General features: G+C 53.2%; 2 protein-coding genes across 8 annotated transcripts in view; one reads left to right on the plus strand and one right to left on the minus strand.

Annotated features, from left to right (window-relative positions):
• Window positions 1-1418: 1418 nt before the first annotated feature.
• On the plus strand, window positions 1419-15645 carry DYNC2I2 (dynein 2 intermediate chain 2). The gene is made up of 9 exons (XM_036260939.1): window positions 1419-1619; window positions 4900-5148; window positions 11925-12034; window positions 12518-12675; window positions 13234-13343; window positions 13787-13954; window positions 14164-14396; window positions 14908-15065; window positions 15294-15645. The coding sequence occupies exons 1-9, from the start codon at window positions 1434-1436 to the stop codon at window positions 15530-15532; spliced, it is 1611 nt and encodes a 536-aa protein (XP_036116832.1). The 5' UTR covers window positions 1419-1433; the 3' UTR covers window positions 15533-15645.
• The window catches only part of SPTAN1 (spectrin alpha, non-erythrocytic 1), a 64429-nt gene continuing 59440 nt past the window's right edge, over window positions 15646-20634 (minus strand). For 2 of the 7 annotated variants that reach the window (XM_036260938.1, XM_036260935.1), the window contains 6 exons: window positions 18215-18269; window positions 17574-17770; window positions 17397-17450; window positions 17158-17304; window positions 16928-17075; window positions 15646-16134 (listed from right to left, as the gene is read on the minus strand). In XM_036260938.1, coding sequence (XP_036116831.1) covers window positions 16009-16134; window positions 16928-17075; window positions 17158-17304; window positions 17397-17450; window positions 17574-17770; window positions 18215-18269 — 727 coding nt within the window. In that variant the 3' untranslated portion in view covers window positions 15646-16008. Of the gene's footprint in view, window positions 16135-16927; window positions 17076-17157; window positions 17305-17396; window positions 17451-17573; window positions 17771-18214; window positions 18270-19454; window positions 19518-20634 lie in introns of all 7 variants that reach the window. The other 5 variants (XM_036260937.1, XM_036260936.1, XM_036260932.1 and 2 more) reach the window with 4 other exon arrangements.

The following is a 20634-nucleotide window of genomic DNA, read 5'->3' on the forward strand; positions in this document are numbered from 1 at the left end:
CTCCCCTCAACGTATTTTTCTAGCCTTTAAAACCCCTCAAAACAAGGTCCCAGCCTGAGCCCTCCCTCTGGGGCGCAGGCCAACGCCTTCCTCTTCCCCTTCCCCTCCCTACCTTCCCCTCCCCACAGGCACACATCCCCTGAACTCTAAGAAATCACGTGGGCAGCTGCAGTTCCTCCTGGGCAAACCCCCTAAACCTGTCCCCAAGGCCCCCTTTTCTCTGACTTCTTAGCGAGCCAAAGCAGCCCAGCCTAGGCTCATTTTTCCACCTAGTCCCTTTCCTGTTATCCTAGGTCTTTCCTTGTTTCCCTGTCCCCAGTTTTAATAAACATGCTCTAAAATTCGCCTGGTCTCATGTTGTGACAATTTTCCTGCACAAGAACCCACACCCTACTATCCAGCCCTAGGCAGACCAGCCATGGGCCAGGTCCCCCTTCCAGTAGCAGTAGGAAGAAATTTCCGTAGCATTTCATTTTTTGGCACAGTTGCTTATCTGGTCCTCAAGGCCTTAGATGAAACAGGTTCTAATGAGGACACAGACATGGTGGTGCAAAGGGGCCCCTAAACGGCAGGTTTGCAACCCAGAGAGAAAAGCAGCCCATGGGGCCTGGCGGGAGGGGTCCCGCCAATAGGCTCAGAACAGGGATTGGGGGCCAAGCAGACCTCTGTGAGGGTCGGGCTACTGCCATGTGGGCTTTACTGGGTGACCTGGGACAGTCACTCTGACCATCAGCACTCTCCTGTGACACAACATTTCTTTCTTCTTAGCGTTGTTTTGAGGATTTAATAAGACCAGCACACAAAACACTAGGCTCTTTGCCTGACACACGGTACCTAGTCAAACTGGGTACTGAATTCTGATTTAAGAAGGCTTTTTCTGTAGACAGCCTCATTTGGGCCTTCCCACTAGTCAACCACCCTGGATTCGCAGATGGGTATTTTAAATTATTCTCTTGGGGCAGAGACTGAAGATCACAGGTAGAGCATTGACTTGGAGGTGGCCGCCAACTGGAGCGCGGTGCCCGGCCCCGCTGGGAGGACTTGGCTGGCGGGACTTGGCTGCCCCGCGGGCCTGGGCCTGCCGGCCGGGGAACGCTCCAGCCCGCCCGCGGCCGCCGCGCTCGCCTCTGCGCCTCGCCGCGCAGCGCCATCTTTGAGCCTGGCGGGGTGACTCACTTCCACCCTCCCCTCCCCACGGGAGTACCGCGCATGCCCCCGGCGTGCCACTTCTGCGGATGCTGTCTCTAAAACTGGTCATGTTTGTAGCATCGGCTGAAAAGAACACTCTATCTCCTCTTCCTGAGTCTTGAAGAAGGCCTTCTGACCAATTCAAACATGGCGCCGACAGCCTCACTTCCCCGTCTTCCGCTGTGGAGGCGCGGGGGCGAAGGTCACGTTGGAGTGCGCCGGGGCGAGAGGGCGGAGCCGTCTCTATGGCAACCCGCGCGCAGCGCAGGCAGCTCGGTCTGGCGGGAAGCGGGTGTGCTGTGGCGCTGGCGACAGGCGGGGCCGCGAGCGCCGAGGGGCCCTGGCGGCCCGGGCCGCTGCAGGACGAGACCCTGGGCGTGGCGTCCGTGCCTTCGCAGTGGAGGGGCGTCCAGGGCAACCGCGGGGAGACGGTGAGGGCGCGGGTCAGGCTCGGGGCGACGCGGGCGGCAGGGTGACGGGCCCGGCCAGGTTCTGGCGTCCACCCTGTCCATATTTATATTTTAAAATATTTTTTTCTTTATTAATTTTAGACGAGAGGAAGGGAGAGAGAGAGAAACATGGATGAGAGAGAACATCTACTGGCCGCCTCCTGCATGCCGCCCACTGGGGATCGGGCCCACAACCTGGGCAGGTGCCCTGACCGGGATGGAACCAGTGACCTCCCGGCGCAGGGCTCGGTGCATGGAGCGACGCTCAACCAGTGAGCCACACCGGCCGCGCTTATGTTTACATTTTAATACATAGTAACTAACTGCTGGGATACTCCCATCCCAGTTTCCTTCGTCTTTGTGCAACAACTTCAAGTTTTTCTTTTTATTATTTTTTTAAATAAACCCCTACAGACTCTGTGTTTGGAGGGATTGTGTGTGAACTGTAGTTTTCAGGCATTTCAAACTGTCTCTCGTTTTGCAGAATGACCAGATTGCATCCTAAGATCTAGATGAGCTGGTTCTTGTGGTTTAGTCAAAAGCACACAAAAAGAAGCGCTTTGGTGAGAGGAGGGGCAGGGCTCCCGGGTGCCAGGTCTTCTCTTGAGGGGTCTGAGGGCAGACGTCCCACACCTGCCCTGTGCCCAGTGATCCAGCGCTCGGGTTTCACCAGTGGGCTTACTCCAGGAGCTTACGGGGTGGGTGTTTGCAGAGGATAGAAAATAAACAAGGTGTGTGACAAGTAGATTATGCAGTGAGTTAGAAGCTGAATAGTGCCCAGGACAAGAAAAAGAAGGGTGAGGGATTAGAAGGATGGGTTGGGCAGAGGGAGGTGAGTTGCAGAATGGGCATGATTGAGGGTGACAGTTAAACAGAGACCTGGCCGGGCCAGTGTGGCTCAGCGGTTGAGCGTTGACTTATGCACCAAGAGGTCTCTTGTTAGATTCCTGGTCAGGGCACATGCCCAGGTTGTGGGCCTAGTCGCCAGTGAGGGGCATACAGGAGGCGGCCAATCGATGTTCTCTCTCATCGATGTTTCTATCTCCCTCTCCTTTCCTCTCTCTCTAAAATCAATAAAGAAAAAAAATAAATAAATAAACAGAGACCTGGAGTGAGAGTTAGCCAAGTGGATACCTGAGGTGGATGGGTCCAGGCAGAGCAAGGGCAGGTGCAAAGGCTGTGGGGTCAGAGCAAATCTGGTGTGTTTGAGGAGGCACGTGGTGCTGGAGAGGAATGAAGAGGGGAGAATGGCCCCAGGTGAGATCAGACGGGGTGATACACATTTCCCAGAAGAGAAAATTGAGACTTAGTTTGCCACACAGGGGTCCGTCCAATTTGCAGAGGTCAGGTCCTCACCAACACTTCTTGCCTTAGGCCAACAGTGTGCAGGTCTTGAGCCAGGATTTGATCTGGCTTCCAAGCACTCCCACTTCATGCTGGGTAGGAAACATTCTAGTTAAAAAGCAAAGGCAGTGGGTATTTTAGTTACGTATCCTTATCACAGGTAAATGTGTAATTCACTGGCCTTTATTATTTTTTAAACTTTTTTTCTTTTTATTGGTTTTAGAGAGAGAGGAAAGGAGAGGGAGAGAGAGAGAAACACCGATGAGAGAGAACATCAATTGGCCGCTTCTTGCATGCCCCTTCTTGGGGATTAGGCTCACAACCTGGGCTTGGGCCCTGACCGGAATTGAACTGGCGACCTCTTGGTGCATGGGTGGAGGCTCAACCACTGAGCCACACAGGGCTAATTCACTGGTCTTTAAACAAATACTTGAAATACCTCTTGCTTGCTGAAGGTTCAGATTTAAGAAGACTCTAGGTTGGGAACTGATTGAGTCTAACTTTTTTTCTTTTTAAGAATGAGATTGCGCCCTGGCCAGTTTGGCTCAGTGATTAGAGCATCGGCCCACAGACCAAAGAGTCTTGGGTTCGATTCCTGTCAAGGGCATGCACCTCTGTTGCAGTTTGGTCCCTGGCCCTAGTCAGGGTCGTGTGGAAGGCAACCATTCAGTGTGTCGATGTGTCTCTCTCACATTGATATTTCTCTCTCTCCCTTTCTCTCTCCCCCTCCCAACTCTATCTGAAGATAAACAGAACAATATCCTCCAGTCCTGTGGCTTCAAGTTATATCTCTGGTTGGCTGTGTTCCAGAGCCTCATGTCTTACGGTCTCTCTATAGATGTCTGAAAGGCATCTCATTCTAAAGAACTGCTTCTGGGCTCTCTTCTCCCAGAATTCACCCTCACATTCCACTGGTCCTCACAGCAGGAGCAACTGTCCTCCTGTCCCCCCGCCACTTCCCCCTGAGCCGCCAGAGAGGCCCAGCCTGGGGTCATGTCATGGCCCTGCTCATGGCCGCCCTGTGGCTTACACCTAGAGGAAACCCTAACTCTGTCCTGGCTCCTAGAATCCTTGCCACCTGGATCTTGCCCACATGCCACCCTCCCTCACTCTCCATGCCCAGGCTCACCGCCTTCTGTCTAGTCTCCGAGCATCAGGCCTTTTTTGCTGACAGGTTTTTCTCTGGTTTTCCTCCAGCCCTGTCTGGAACCTTCTTTCCTTCAGCTCTCCACTTGGCCAAGTCCTTGTCCTTCACACCTCAGCTCAAATGCCAGCTCCCTGAGAAGCCACCTTTGCTATCTGCCCCCCGCAGCCTTCCCAGCCTCGCCAGCTTTCCTTTCTCTTCCACACCTCTGCTGCACTTAGCAGTGTGCTGGCTAAGTTGGCCACTGTTGGCTCTAGGATTCCACAAGGTCCTCAGTGTTGATGAGATGTAGAAACTTCACTTGTTTATGTCAATTAACCTGTGATAAAATTGGTTTCCTGATACGTAATTTGTTTAAAGTTGTTACATGATTCTTATAGCTGTCCATATCTTCCAAAAGGGCACTCCTGAGTCCTTACCAAATAGTGTCACCTGAAGTCCTAGGGCAGGCTCTTACTGGGTCATGTGGCCCCTCTGAACCAGTCACTGTGGTTGGGGGAGGGACCCGGTGCTCTGATTGGCTAGTGAGTTCATGTTTTCCTTCCCCGCTCAGTGAAGCATAGGAGGGTTGAGGGGGCATCTCTAGCCACACCACACCGATTGGGTTCCTCCTAAGAAAGATGAGGTAGTTACACAAGGAAAGGGACAGACTTTGAGCAGACAGAATTAATTGAGGTCCATCAGCCTGAGGATGAACAGCCTGTGGAAGGTGAGTTGTTCAGCAGATGCGGGGAGTCAGCTGGCTGGTGACAATGGGGTTTTGATCCTCTCCAGAAAAGTTGCCAGACGACCGGCATTGCCACTGCCGAAGCGTCTGTCCAGACCCGGAGGCATGCAGATGCGGAGGTACAGACTGAGGCCCCTGTGCCCGTGGGCGTGCTGCCTGTGTCCCGGCCAGGCAGCCCCCGGCTCGCAGCCTTTCTTCGGAGAGTGGAGGCCATGGTTATCCGAGAGCTGAACAAGAATTGGCAGAGCCACGCATTTGATGGCTTCGAGGTGAACTGGACCGAGCAGCAGCAGACGGTAGGGAATGGGCGGGCCTGGGCTGCCCCCCTCCTCGGCCTCAGGTCAAGCTCTACCCCATGTTAAGTCCATCTTTTGTACTGCCCAAGTAATAACACCAATCATGGTAACAGCTTTCACCGAGCCCTTACTCTGCCAGGTGCTGAGAGCTGTTCGTAAGAATAATTCAATGGACCTTCTCTGCTGTTCTGGAAGTAGGTGCCATTGTTACCTCCATTTTATAGTTGGGGAAATGGAAATTCAGAGTTGCAGTAACTGGTCCAGAATAGCACTGAACTAGTAAGCAGCTAGTGAACTCCAAGTAAGAGTTTAAACCTGGGCAGTCTGACTACATCTTATTCTCTCCACCACTTGGCTGTATCTCCCCAGGCAAGATGTGGTGAGGGCTTTCTCTGTGCCATCTCATTTACTCCTCAGGACAACTGAGTGCTGTTATTATCTCCATTTTATAGAAAAGGCTCAGAGGGGCTGTGACTTGTCCAAGGTCGCACAGCTCTATCTGGCCACGCTGGAATTTGAGCCCTGGTCTGTCTGGTTTCAGTACTGTGCTCTAGTGCCTTCAGCGTCTCCAAGACTTTCTAGAAGTTCTTCAGGCACAGCTCAGAGCTGTCCCCTGTAAACTCAAATGTCCAGTTAGACAGACAGCCTGGGCTTTGAGATCAGGGGACCTCCGCATGAATGAGGGGCTCTTGGTTTTGCTCTACAGTGGGCTAGACCTCACTCTCCCCAGCTTGTTGCCGGTGTGCAGAGCCATTTGTGTTCTGGTTCATACTTTTTTGTTGTTGTTGTTCAGATAGAGTGGGAGGGGGAGAGAGGAAGAGGAAGAGGAATAGAAACATGGATGAGAGAGAACATCGATTGACCGCCTCCTGCACGCCCCCCCACTGGGGATTGGGCCCACAACCTGGGCATGTGCCCTGACCAGGAATTGAACCGGTGAACTCTTGGTGCATGGGTCAACACTCAACCACTGAGCCATACCGGCCGGGTTAGTTGATTCTTTTTTTTAAAAAATATTTATTTATTTATTTATTTATTTATTTATTTATTTTAATCCTCACCCGAGGACATTTTTCCATTTTTTGTTCAGATAGAGCGGGAGGGAGAGAGAGGTAGAGAGAGAGAGAGAAACATCGATGTGAAGGGACACATCGAGTGGCTGCCACCCCCACGACCAACCAGGGCCGGGGACAAACTGCATCCGAGGTACGTGCCCTTAGCGGGAACCGAACCCGGGTCTCTCTGGACCACAGGCCGATGCTCCAACCGCTGAGCCAAACCGGCCAGGGCAGTTGATTCTTTTTTTAAAAATTATTTTTATTAATTTATTTTTGTTACAGATGTTCCTCTTTTTCCCTCCATTTGACACCCTCCTCCCAGTCTCCACCCCATCTTTTTTTTTTTTTAACGCTCACCAATTGCTTCATTCTTTTATTTCTTTTTAATTCTCCAGGATATTTTTCTATTTATTTTCAGACAGAGTGGAAGAGAGGGAGGGAGGGAGGGAGAGAGAGAAATATCGATGTGAAAGAGACATATTGACTGGTTGCCTCTCTCACAACCCTGACCAGGGCCAGGACTGAATTGCAACCAAGGTATGTGCCCTTGGTCGGAATCCAACCCGCAGCTGTTTGGTTCGTGGCGATTTGAGATCCAAACCATCCAGGGTGATTTTTAATGTAAACTTTTATTGAATATAACATAAAAAATGCATAAATTACAAGTGTTCAGGTCCATGACTTTTCACAAAGTGAAAACATTTGTGGAACCAGAACCTAGATCAAGAAATTGAATTTTACCCCAAATATTTTCTTACGCCCCTTCTACTTCCTACACCATTGTGGACTTTGTTTTATGTATTTATTTACTTTTTAAATATATTTTTATTGATTTTTAAATTTTATTTTATTATTTTTTTATCCTTACCCAAGGACATTTTTCCATTTTTTGTTCAGATAGAGTGGGAGGGAGGGAGAGGAACAGAGAGAGAGAGAGAGAGAGAGAAACATCAACGTGAAAGGGACACATCCAGTGGTCGCCACCCGCATGACCAACCAGGGCCGGGGACAAACTGCAACCGAGGTACGTGCCCTTAGCGGGAACCGAACCCAGGATTCTCTGGACGGCAGGCTGACCCTCTAACCGCTGAACCAAACCAGCCAGGGCTTTATTGATTTTTTTAGAGAGACAGGAAATGAGAGAGAGAAACACTGATGTGAGAAACATCTATCGGCCGCCTCCTGCACGCCCCCTGTTGGGGATGGAACCCACAACCTGGGCATGCGCCCTGACTGGGAATGGAACCAGGAGCTCTCAGTCCATGGGATGATGCTCAAGCCTCTGAGCCACACCGGCTGGGTTGTGTAGCTTTGTTTTGTTTTGTTTTATTTATTTATTTATTTATTTTATTTTATTTTTTATCCTCACCCAAGGACATTTTTTGATATTTTGTTCAGACAGAGTGGGAGGAAGAGAGAAAGAGAAACATCGACATGAAAGGGACACATAAAGTGGTTGCCACCCACACGACCCCAACCGGGACCAGGACAAACTGCAACTGAGATATGTGCCCTTAGCGGGAACCAAACCCGGGTCTTTCCGGACCGCAGGCCGATGCTCTAACTGCTGAGCCAAACCGGCCAGGGCGTGTAGCTTTGTTTTAAAATAACAGGTTTATGCCCTGGCCACTTTGGCTCAGCGGTTAGAGCATCGTCCCACCGACTGGAGGGTCCTGGGTTTGGTTCCCGGTAAGGGCACGTACCTTGGTTGTGGTTTGTCCTGGCCCTGGTTGGGGTCATGTGGGTGGCGACCAGTTGATGTGTCTCTTTCACATCCATGTTTCTCTCTCTCTCCCTCCCACTCTATCTGAAAATAAATGCAAAAAAATAGTAATAATAACAGATTTATTAAGCCCTGGCCAGTGTGGCTTACATGGTTGGAGTGTCATCCTGTGCACCAAAAGGTCTTGGGTTTGATTCCTTGTCAGGGCACATACTGGATTGGTGTTTCACTTGCACATTGATTTTTTTTTTTATCTCTCTCTCCCTTTACCTTCATGTCTTTATAAAATCAATAAAGTCATGTCCTTGGGTAAGGATTAAAAAAATAATAATAGCCCTGGCCGATTTTGCTCAGTGGTTAGAGCGTTGGCCTGCGGTCCTGAGAGACCCAGGTTCGGTTCCCGCTAAGGGCACGTACCTCGGTTGCAGTTTGTCCCCGGCCCTGGTTGGTCATGCGGGTGGCAGCCACTCGATGTGTCCCTTCACGTCGATGTTTCTCTCTCTCTGTTCCTCTCTCTCCCTCCCACTCTACCTGAACAAAAAAATGGAAAAATGTCCTCAGGTGAGGATAAAAAAAATAAATAAAATAAAATAATAATAATAAAAAATAACATTTAAAACATATCTTTTATTGTTGGAAGTATTACAGCTGTCCCACTTTTTTCCCCCATTGACCTCCACTCCACTCCCACCCCCATGACAGATTTATTGAGATATAATTAATTTCCATATAATTCATCCTTTTAAAATGTACAGTTTAGCCCAGCCGGTGTGGCTCAGTGTTGGGCGTCAACCCAGGCACGAAGAGGTCACCGGTTCAATTCCCGCTCAGGGCACATGCCCAGATTGTGGGCCCGATCCCCAGTGGGGGGCATGCAGGAGGCGGCCAGCTGATGTTCTCTAATCGATGTCTCTATCTCTCCCTCTCTAAAATAAACAAAGGAAAAAAAAATGTACCGTTTAGTGGGTTTTAATATATTCCCAGAATTGTGCAACCATTGCCACAATTTTAAAACCATTTCATCACCCCCAAAAGAAACCCCGTCCCCCCTAAGCAGTCATCTTTATTTCTGCCCAACCACTGACGAGTACAAATCTATTTTTTGTGTCTGTCAATTTGTCTGTTTGGAACATTTTATATAAATGGAATCATATAAGAAGTGGTCTTGCATAGTGATGATGGGGCAGGCGGGAGTGGGGAGGAGGGGGTCATTGGGGAAAATAAAAGGAAGGCCATCTTTATTTAATAAATAAAGATAAATAAAAAAGAAAAAGAAGCAACTGCTATGATTGGCTTCTGCCAACTGAGCAGCACCCACATGACCCCAACTGGGACGGGGACAAACTGCAAACGAGGTATGTGCCCTTAGCGGGAACCGAACCCGGGACTCTCTGGACCGCGGGCTGACACTCGAACCGCGGAGCCAAACCAGCCAGGGCGAGCAGAATGTTGTCTAGGTTCATCGTGGTGTAGCATCTGTTGATGCTTCATTCCTCATTTGGCTGCATAACACTCCACTGTAGGGATAGAGCACCTTTGTCCGGCAGCTGATGGACGTTTTGGCCATTATGAATAATGCCGTGAACATCGGTGTGCAGGCTTTTGTGTAAACATCTGTTTTCAGTTCTCCGGGTAGGTACCCCAGACTGGAACTGCTCTGACTCCGTGTGCGACATTCTGAGGAACTGCCAGCCCTGATCTGCAGCAACTGCCCCATTCTGCATTCTGGCGGTGTGCAAGTGTTCCCTCCGTCTGGCTGGTTCAGATCTTGGATTCTTCCCACGGGATAGTTTTTTGTTCTTTTCTAAAACATGCTTTTCTTTATTTTATTTTTATTTATTCTTTGTTAATCCTCACCCAAGGATTTTTTCCCATTGATTTTTAGAGAGAGTGGAAGAGTGGCAGGGGAGAGAGAGAGAAACAGAAACATCGATGTAAGACAGACACATTGATTGTTTGCCTCTGGCACATGCCCCGACTGGGTCTGGGGATCGAACCTGTAACCCAGGTATGTACCCCTGACCAGGAATAGAACCCCCAACCCTTCAGTGCATGGGGCCAATGCTCTAACTGCTGAGCCACACAGGCCAGGGCATGTTTTTATTGATTTTATTGTTTTCTTTATTGATTTTTAGAGAGAGAGAGGAAGAGAAATAGAAACATCGATGAGAGAGAACATCGATTGGCTGCCTCCTGCATGCCCCCCACTGGGGATCAGGCCCACAATCTGGGCATGTGCCCTGACCTGGAATCGAACCGGTGACCTCTTGGTGCCTGGGTCGATGCTGAACCACTGAGGCACACCGGCTAGGCTGTTTTATTTATTATTATTATTTTTATTGTTGAAAGTATTCTAGATGACCTTTTTTCCCCCCATTGACCCCCTCTCCTTCCTGTTCCCACCCCTCTCCTACATTCCCCAGCCTAGTGTTCAGTGTTGATTGGTTGTGCATATATGCATATAAGTTCTTTGGTTTATCTGTTCCCACCCCTGCCAGCCCCCATCCCTCTGAGGCTTGTCAGTCTGCTCCCTACTTCCATGACTCTGGATCTCTTTTGGTTGGCAGCTTATTTTGTTCATTATGTTCCACAAATAAGTGAGATCATGTGGTACTTGTCTTTCTCTGACTGGCTTATTTCGTTTAGCATAATACTCTCCAGATTCCTCTATGTTGTCTCAAAGAGTAAGAAATGTTTTTTCTTATAGCTGCGTAGGATTCCACTGTGTAAATGTATTACAGCTTTTTTATCCACTCATCTACTGATGGGCACTTGGGCTGATTCCAGATCTTAGCTATTGTAAATAGTGCTGATATGAACATAGGGGTGCATATATTCTTTCTGATTGGTGTTTCAGGCTTCTTAGGGTGTATTCCTAGAAGTGGGATCACTGGGTCAAATGGGAGTTCCATTTTTAATCTTTTGAGGAAACACTGTATTGTTTTCCATAGTGGCTGCACCAATCTGCATTCCCACCAGCAGTGTGCTAGAGTCTCCTTTTCTCTACACCCTCGCCAGCATTTGTTGTTGGTGGATTTGTTGATGGCCTTCATTCTGGCAGGTGTGAGGTGATATCTCATAGTCATTCTAATTTGCATCTCTCTGATGATTAGAGATGTCGAACATTTTTCCCTGTGTCTCCTGGCCATTTGTATGTCCTGTTTGGAGAAGTATCTATTCAGGTCCTCTGCCCATTTTTAAATTGGATTGTTTTCCTTTTGTTGAGTTGTATGAGTCCTCTATATATTGTTTTTATTGATTGTAGAGAGGAAGGAAGAGAGAAACATCTATTGACTGCCTCCTGCACTCCCGCTATTGGGGAATCAAGCCTGAAACTCGGGCATGTGCCCTGACCGGGAATCGAACTGGAGACCTCTCAGTGCATGGGACGATGCTCAGCCAACTGAAGCACACAGGCCAGGGCACCCCTGGATAGGCTCTTTATGTGGGGTTATGAGATCAAGAACTAGGAAACCTCTGTGAAGACACCTGGGAAGTCTGCTGTGCCCTCCCTCACTGGGGCCAGCATGGCCGGCCTTCTGCGTTACTCGCCTGCTGTGGGCTGAGGGACAAGGTGCCAGAACTTAAAAAACCTGTATGTTCAAAAAGTGTGTTAGCATTTTAACCGTTTTTAGGTGTACAGTCCTGTGGCGTTGAGCACGTTCACATTGTGCAACCATGTCCCCCATCCAGCTCCAGAAGCCTGAGTTTTTGAAATAGTGTGTAGAGCAAATGTGAGAACAGGGCCCAGCTCTGTTCTGGGGCCTGGCATCTGTCTTGGTTCGCAAGGCCCTCCCTTCCTTCGGGTTTCTGGAACCATTTCCTTATAGTTCCAGGAAAAGGGTCCACATTTTCCTCCACGTCCACGTAAAGGACTCGGCTAGCTCTCAAGGCTCCGGGAGGCGGAAGCCTGTGTGTGGTTTTGTTAGGTGGTGTCAAGGCCACCTGCTGGGTGGCTTTTGGCCTCAGGGTTGGGGATGGTTTGTCTCTTGCAGGTGGCCTGTCTACACACCCTGGGCTACCCCCCAGCCCAAGGGCAGGGACTGCATGTGACCAGTGTCTCCTGGAACAGCACAGGCTCTGTGGTGGCCTGTGCCTATGGCCGGTGAGTGGCAGCAGGGGCGGGTCTGGGGCATTGGGAGGCCCGTGTCTGAATCTCTGTCTCCTTGTCTGCACAGGGTTGGCCTGGGAAGGGTTCGCCCAGAATCTGGTCATCTTCTCAAGGCTGCCCGGGCAGCGGGGTGGCAGGGGAGGGAAGGATTTAGAGCCAGGACTCATGGCGCCCACTGGCCAGTACTGGGCAGTGAGCCCTGGGCCTGCCTCGCCTTCTCCATGAGCTGTTTCCTGATGTGTGAGGGTTCCCCTACCCCACCATTCTGAGGACCCATCTTTGGTTACCGGGGACCATTTTTCAGAGAAAGACAATCCCTTGCGGTGCCATGGAGGAGCCCGTGCCACTTTGATACTAAGTACAGTGTGATGGGGACACAGGCCAATTTGTGGGTAGCCAGGGAAGAGGCGGGGATGGGTGGGTTGGGATGAAGCCCCTGGCCTTGGGGCAGAACAGCTCAGGCATGTGTGTGTGCAGGCTGGATGATGGGGACTGGAGCACGCTGAAGTCCTTTGTGTGTGCCTGGAACCTGGACCGGCGAGGCCTGAATCCCCGGCAGCCGGCAGCGGTGGTGGAGGTGCCCAGCGCTGTCATGTGCCTGGCCTTCCACCCCACGCAGCCATCCCAGATCGCAGGTGAGCTGCTCGGCCTGCCTCACGTCTGCTTGCCACCCTGCAGAGGGTGGCTAAAGGGGCCTTCTCTATTGGGCTCTCAGTCCCTGGGCATGGCCAGGGCAGAGCTGCCTGGAGGCAGAGACCACAGGTGACCCTGTGCTCAGGTGAGGATGCTGAGTGGGCCTATGCTGGGCGTGGAACTCGGAGGCAGAGTAGGCAGGTCTTTAGCCGAGTCTGGAGAGGGTGTGGGCCATGCAGAGGTGCAGCCTGGTCAGGGAAGAGCAGGCCCCTTGGGGAGCTGTCTTTGGTGATAGGAGCCAGTCTGGGAAAGGGTCATGCTGGAGGGACTCGCAGTGCTGGGCAGGGGGGATCAGCCTGGCAGCAGCAGGAGCTTCCTGGGTGAGGCACAGCAGGACAGAGTGAGGCCTGCCTGGGGGATCGGGACTTCTCCTCCTTGGGATGGTGTTTGGGGAAGTGGTTCCACGTCCTGGCTCAGTGGGTGGGAGGGCAGGTGCTTGGCCAGGAGGCTGGGCTGCTGGGCACGGGTCAGCTCCTGCCCAGGCCTGCTTGGTCCCGCAGGTGGGCTCTACAGTGGCGAGGTGCTGGTGTGGGACATGAGCCGTCCTGAGGACCCATTGCTCTGGCGTACAGGCCTGACGGATGACACACACACAGACCCCGTGTACCAGGTCAGAGCAGTGTGTTTTGGATGGGTCACAGAGGCACCTTCCTCTTCTCTCCGGCCTGGGCCTTGCTGTCGTGGGCCTGCTTCTTGAGATATAGCAGGAGAGAGGGTGCCCACTTGGCACAGCCATGGAGGAAGGTCACCAGGGAGTTGGCAGTTAGACAGCTGCCTTCAGCATTCTTGGAGCTCCCAGGGCATGAGTCACACCCCTGCCCCCAGCAGAAGCCACCCCCAGCCTCCTCGAGCTGTCCTGGCTTTGCTGGGACTAGGGGTGGGGCTCGGAACCCTCCAGGCCTGCCCACGGTGGGTGAGGTGACTCCCAGGTCCTGGCCTCAGAATTCTCCATTTTTTTCTTTATTGGAAAAGGGGAGGATGACATTTGGTCTTGCTGGGAGGTGGGGGGAGGCCAGGGGGTAGGCATCCCTTTCTTACACCCTGTTGTCCCAGGTGGTGTGGCTGCCTGAGCCCCGCCACAGCCACCACTTCCGGGTGCTGAGTGTGGCCACCGACGGGAAGGTGCTGCTCTGGCAGGGGGCCGGGCCGGGCCAGCTGCAGCTCACGGAGGGCTTCGCGCTGGTCGTGCAGCAGCTGCCTCGCAACACCAAGCTGAAGAAGGTGCGTGGGGCCGCCCGGAGGCAGCTCCTGCCTGTGGGACCTCCCGGGCTGGTGAAGCTTGGGGGCAGGTGGAGGAGGGTGGGCGCTGCCCCAGCTGAGCCAGGACTTGCTGCATAACCTTCTCAGGCCAGTGTCCACTTACATGGCTGGGCTCCTTGGGACACTAACCAGCTTCCCTCAGCCCCACCCTGCTGTCCGTTTCTCCGTAGCCTCAGCGGGGGGAGACTGAGGTGGGAACCACGGCGGTGGCCTTCTCCAGCTTTGACCCCAGCCTCTTCATTCTGGGCACGGAAGGCGGCTTCCCGCTCAAGTGTTCCCTGGCGGCGGAAGAGGCTGCTCTCAAGCGGATGCCTAGCTCGGTGCCCCTGCGGGCCCCGGCACAGTTCATCTTTTCTCCCCATGGTGGCCCCATCTACTCTGTGAGCTGTTCCCCCTTCCACAGGTAGGGAAGGCCTGCCCTGGGGTCATCCTCCATCCGCCACAGGGCCTTTGGCACAGGAAGGGGGACGGAGTCCCGCCAGGCCCTACCATATAACTGCTTAAGGGATCTGCAGTCTGGCCCGGCCGGTGTGGCTCACTGGTTGAGCATTGACCCATGCACCAAGAGGTTGCAGGTTCGATTCCCGGTCAGGGCACATGCCCAGGTTGTGGGCCCAATCCCCAGTAGGGGGCATGCAGGAGGCGGCCAGTTGATGTTCTCTCTCATTGATGTCTGTCTCTCTAAAAATCAGTAAAGAAAAAATATTAAGAAAAAAAAAAAAAAGAACCAGGTCCTCCCCATTTAAGCTTTGGTACCCAGAACTGTGGTAGTCAGCCCTCTCTACTGAGCACCCGGGTTTGGAGGTCCAGGGAGGCTTTTCAGGACCCGGAGAGCCCAGAAGTCTGGTAGGAAGGCCCTGGCCTTACCTAGACACCCAGCACTCACTTGCCTTTCTGCCCTGCATCCCATCCAGGAATCTCTTCCTGAGCGCAGGGACTGATGGGCATGTCCACCTGTACTCCATGCTGCAGGCCCAGCCCCTGACCTCCCTGCAGCTGTCCCACAAGTACCTGTTTGCTGTGCGCTGGTCCCCAGTGCGTCCCTTGGTGTTTGCAGCAGCTTCTGGTGAAGGTAGGAATTGGGACACTAGGCTTGGATCCATTTAAGTGACGTGGGCCTGTCTTGGAGTTCTGGGTTGGGGTAGACTGCATGTGGGGTGTTGCCCTCCCTTATGCGGGAAGGAGAGCTGAACTGGGCAATATTCTTATTTTGAGCTGTGGCCTCTGGAGTTTGTAGGTGCACAGCGAACTTCGAAGAGGCTCAGGGCTTCTCTTACTCCACAAATCTCTCTCCATGAAGGTGAGGTGCAGCTGTTTGATCTCCAGAAAAGCTCCCAGAAACCCACAGTTTCAATCAAGCAAACCCAGGATGAAAGCCCTGTCTACTGTCTTGAATTTAATCGCCATCAGACTCAGCTGTTGGCTGCTGGCGATGCCAAGGGCACAGTGAAGGTGTGGCTGCTGAGCACTGAGTTCACTGAACAAGGGCCCCGGGAAGCAGAGGACTTGGAGCAGCTGGCAGCAGAGGTGGCCATTTGAGGACGACAAAGCTGTGGCCAGGGGTGTCCCTAAATATACAGAGGCAGATGGGGTGAAGCTACATCTGTGCTGAACTGTGTATTTCTGACGGAAGCTGAATGAAGGAAGACAAGTTTTTTGGGGAGAGAAGTCATTTATTTGTCTTTTACATGGAAATAAAACGGTGGGGGTGGTGGGTAGGGAGAACAAGAAGGAAGCTAGCCAGCTGCTTAGATTTTTCTGAAGTCGGAATGGGGCAGCTGGCTTCAATACAGGAATCTGGGTCCCCTCTGCAACATGGCAATTGCGACTGGACCAGAAGCAGTTTATTGAAGCACCGTTTTCTACTAAGTTTTATCCCAAGCTAAGCAGATTTAAGGTTACATTGGAAAAGAACTGTCTGGAATATTTTTCTTGAGAGCACAGAGATGAGTGGACATGCAGCAAGGCAGCAGCAGGGCAAGCAGCACGGGCCAGGCTAACCTAGGAGCAGAGGGTCAGTTCACGAAGAGCGAGCGGGTGAACTCGACGTAGTCAAAAGCCGTGGGGAGTTCGCGGCCCTTGCCATCCACATAGGGCTTCATGTGGGAGACGCAGTAGTCAGCTTGCTCCCGAGTCAGGTTCTGGAGAGGAAGACGGCGCCGTTAGCCACCCTGAGGCGGGGGGTCGGACAACCTCAAAAATAATGCCCAAGCTGCAGGGAGATCTCTGTGCCTAGAGTCAAAAGCCAGTTCTATAAACTGATACTGGAGTTTGGCCTGGACTAGGATTCATTTGTAAGGGACAAAACACCTACACCCCACAGGGGAAAGGCTCCAAGGTGGGGTCTGGCACTGTAGACTCAGCTCTGCCCCTAATGCAGGGGCAGCCTTTGGCTTGACTTTTTTCCCCTTAATATGTTTTATTGATTTCTTTTTTTTTTTTTATCCTCACCCGAGGACATTTTCCCATTTTTTGTTCAGGTAGAGTGGGAGGGAGAGAGAGGAACAGAGAGAGAGAGAGAGAGAGAAACATCGATGTGAAAGGGACACATCGAGTGGCTGCCACCTGCACGACCGACCAGGGCTGGGGATAAACTGCAACTGAGGTACGTGCCCCTAGTGGGAACCAAACCCGGGTCTCTCAGGACCGCAGGCCAACGCTCTAACCGCTGAGCCAAACCGGCCAGGGCTGTTTTATGGATTTCTTTAGAGAGAGAGAGGAAGGGAGAGAAAGACATCAACTGGCTGCCTCCTGCACGCCCCCTACTGGGCATCAAGCAGGCAACCCAGGCATGTGCCCCTGGGAATGGAGCAGGGACCTCTCAGTCCATGGGATGACTCAATTCACTGAGCCACACCAGCCAGGACGGCTTTCTTTTTGAAAGGAATCCTCAGCCCCCCGCCCCAGGATGGGGGTGGGAGCAGAGTCCCAGACCTGGTACAGCTCCTCCTTGGTCACGTAAGGCTTTCCCTCGGAGCTCAGGGCCCGGAAGGCGCTCTCGATCTCTTCGCTGGACTTGACGTTCTCTGTCTCACGGCTGATCATGAAAGCCATGTACTCTTGCAGGGAGACATGGCCATCCCTGGGGAGGGGCGAGTGCAGTGAGCAGGAGAGGGCAGTAGGTGCCCGGGGCAGAGCCGCTTCCACTACCTTCTCAGGCTCACCTGTTTGGATCCACAGTGTCCAGAATCGCCTCGAACTCGGGGTCGGGCTCCCCTTCCTCCACCATGGGCAGATCGTAGCCCAGGGAGCGCAGGCAGGATTTGAACTCCTGGTGGTTCAGGCGGCCAGATTTGTCCTTGTCGAAGTGTCTGCAGTACAAAGCGAAGGATAGCTCAGCACACAGCCCCGCTGAGACCGTCCCTGCCCTGCCCACCGCCAGGGAGGGTGCAGGTGTACTCACTTAAACATCATGCTGAACTCTTTGAGAGCCTCCTCGGTCACCCCTGTCGTGTTCCTGGAAGAACAGAATTAGGCACTGAGTCCTTCACCCACACGTCAGTAACCTGACTGCTGGATGCCGAGGGACCTGTGGTCGGGCGGTTGAGACTGTTCTTCCCACAGCCCTTGGTGCAGGTACCTGGCCTGGATCTGCTGCTCCAGGTTATGCTGCATGCGCATGCCCAGCTGGTCGAGCTGGTCCCACTGCTGGGCCAGGCCCACTGTGCTGTGTTCCGTGTACTTGTTGTCCAGGATCAGGGCTTCCTCCATGGCTGCCCCCAGGTCCTCAATCTTCTTCAGCTGACTTCTCATAGCTCGAATCTCCTGGTGCTTGCGCTGCAGGGGTGTGGGAAGCAATGATATATGGGTAGGAGCTCTCACCCTGGTCACCAGGCCCAAGAGCCCGGTTAACGGCCCTGGCCCACCCGGCCTGACACCAGCAGGGCCATCTGCAATGGGAACGGTGGAGTGGGATGAAGTGCAGAATCCAACAGTCTCAGCAGAGGGAAAGTCTTCCTTGTGAGCAACACACAGCAGTGGGCAGACCTGCCTAGAAACCTACGTGCCAAGGACCAGAGGAGCCTTTTTCCAAGCAGGGCTCTAGGTAGCAATTGTCAAAGACAAAGACTTCCTTTAAAATGATGGGGACCCTGCTTTAACCAAGGAAAAAAGGGGCGGGCACCCAACCAGCCCACCTAGTACCTGACGGAACCACCCTGGGCCTGCTGGGGTGGATGGGTGAAGGGTCTTAGCTGGGCCAGAAGCCATCAGGACACTTACCTTGGTAGCTTCAAGCTGGGATTCAAGAGTCCCGGATTCTTCCACCATGCAGGACCTAAACACGGAAGCACAGTGAGGCAAGAGGGACCTGAGCAAGCTTGAAACGAGCTATCTTTAGATAACACCGTGCCTGCAGTTTGCGGTTCCTCTCATTAAGGAAACAGCCTATGTGCTATTGGCTATCTTTTCCTAAGCGGCCCTGGGAGCAGGCAGGTAACACTTTCCCTGTTTCCAGGAGGAGACGCTGCAGCTCGATGCAGCCGCCACCTGCCCGAGGCCAGCTGCTGGGCCAGGGCTCAGCCCCACCCACCCTGTTCCAGGCTGGGGCCCTTCTCACATGGCTTCCCAGGCCCAGCCAGGCTGTGACATGGTGACAGACCCAAGCTAGGTCCTTGAGGGCTGCCTCAGAAACTGACTATAGGGAGCAGGCCTGGCAGCGCAGCCCTGTGCTGCCAGGGAGAGCTGCCCCTACAGTGCTGCCACTGACGGACGGGAGACCCGGCAGGAGGCTGACACGCTGAGAGCCGCCTCCAGAAACCCTGCAGATTCCTGAGGGGAGCCACGTTCTAGGGGGCGACACAGTTAGATGACCCCTCAGACACGGAAATGGGGTGCTGAGGAGTCATGAGTAGACATAGGTTTTAACATGGTTCTAATTCTGCCCAAAGGAGGGAGGTGGCTGTTTCTAAGCCTCAGATCAGGTTCCAGGACCTAGAGACAGCGCCAGAGGCTCCTTCCAGGGCCCGGTTCTGAAGAGCAGGGGACTGGGGAGCATTTTCCCAATAACACAGTGCAAGGTCACAGAAACTACCAGTGAACGAAGACGACAATCAGGTTGGGGTCACGTGCAGGGACAAGTCACACTGTGTGCATGTCCTTGGTGGGATTTTAGCCCAGCCTTCCCTGTACCCACAATTGCCCCAACCTACCCTTTTAACACCCAGTGAGCCAGGGTTAGCTCTGAAATCTCCCCAAGGTCAAAGTGTCTAGCAAGGCAGGCACCAGGCTTCCTCCTACCCCAGCAGATCAGTCTCAGTCACTCCGTGTCCCCTGGGGCAAAGCGCACCCGCAAGACCTGGGGGTGGGAGGCTGGGTGCCGGTGCAGGGGGAGGAGGACAGAGCCCTCTGTCCCAAGCGGCCAAGGGCAGTGGGTTAGTCAGAAAGCAGAGCCGCCTCGGGAAGTCAATAGTGCATTGGTAAAACCACAGTGAGGTAAGAAGAGAAATAAGAGGAGAAAAACCTTCCAGACAGATCATCCCCAACTTCATATTGATAGACACGAATGACCCGACGATATGCTATGCTATTCAAAGAAAAGAAACCAAGTGAATACACCAAAGGAAGGGGGAGGCAAGAGCATACCGAGACAGACACACACCACAGGCCCAAGCTGGCAGTGCACGGGCAGGGCCACCTGGCGCCCAGGCAGGGACCTGGTGGAGGGAGAGCTGAGGGCTGGCCTGGGAGGACAGGCAGCCTCTGGGCAGTGCACACTGGGGCCGGGCAAGACTGGACAGAACTGGGAGGAGCCACACGGTAAGGGGAGCGGAGCACCTGACGGAGGCAAGACCAAGACCAGCAGACACAGCCACGGGGGCCTGGGAGGAGAGCAGACATCAGATGGCTTACAAGCTCAAGCTAGAAACTGGTCCCTAAATCCTGACCCATTCTGCCTTCAGCACGCGGGGACAGATCCGTGTGGGCATAGCTCTCCCATTTCTCGACTTACCTGCTGCAGAGCCTTGGGACTGCTAGTCTAAAACACTGTGGCCCCACCAACCCTGGCCTCGACTGGCCTGGGAGAGAACGCAAAGGTGACCGACCCAGCCAGAAGCCTAGGCCTGAGGGCGTGCCTCCGACAGGGACGGGGCAGCCCTGCTCCTCTTGGGACTCCTCCCAAACCCCGTCTCTGTCACTCAGAAACACTGGCCCGGCTGGTGTGGCTCAGTGGCTGGGTGTTGACTCATGCACCAAGAGGTCACTGGTTGGTTCGAATCCCGGTCAGGGCACATGCCCAGGTTGTGGGCCCGATCCCCAGTGGGGGGCATGCAGGAGGTGGCCAATCGATGTTCTCTCTTGTAGATGTTTCTCTCTCTCCCTATCCCTTCCTCTCTAAAAATCAATAAAGAAAAAACAAACAACAAAAAAACACTGGGCATTTCTGCCTTCTGTTAGGGTAAATGACAGCTGTCCCCCAACCCTGGAAAACGGGTTGCTGGGGGAGGGGGGAGTGCACCGCTGGGGACTTACTGAACCAGCCTGAGCCCCTGAACACTGTCGTCCTGCTTTATGCCCACAGCCTTGCTAAGGACTGGAGGCCCGGGGAGCACGCAGGGAGAGGCAGAGGGGCGCCAGGGCCGTCCTGTGGCGAACCAGCATGGGGTTCCCGGAGGCTCTGGCCTTCGGGCTTCATCACATTC

This window comes from Molossus molossus, unplaced genomic scaffold (assembly GCF_014108415.1).
Source record: "Molossus molossus isolate mMolMol1 unplaced genomic scaffold, mMolMol1.p scaffold_m16_p_14, whole genome shotgun sequence".
Taxonomy (NCBI): domain Eukaryota; kingdom Metazoa; phylum Chordata; class Mammalia; order Chiroptera; family Molossidae; genus Molossus; species Molossus molossus.

Bases quoted from the DNA above. Each gene is read 5' to 3' on its own strand.
- DYNC2I2 (XM_036260939.1), top strand. From the start codon at position 1,434: ATGGCAACCCGCGCGCAGCGCAGGCAGCTCGGTCTGGCGGGAAGCGGG. The intron at 12,035-12,517 runs GTGAGTGGCAGC...GTGTGTGTGCAG, and splicing joins GTGGCCTGTGCCTATGGCCG to GCTGGATGATGGGGACTGGA. The intron at 13,344-13,786 runs GTCAGAGCAGTG...CTGTTGTCCCAG, and splicing joins ACACAGACCCCGTGTACCAG to GTGGTGTGGCTGCCTGAGCC.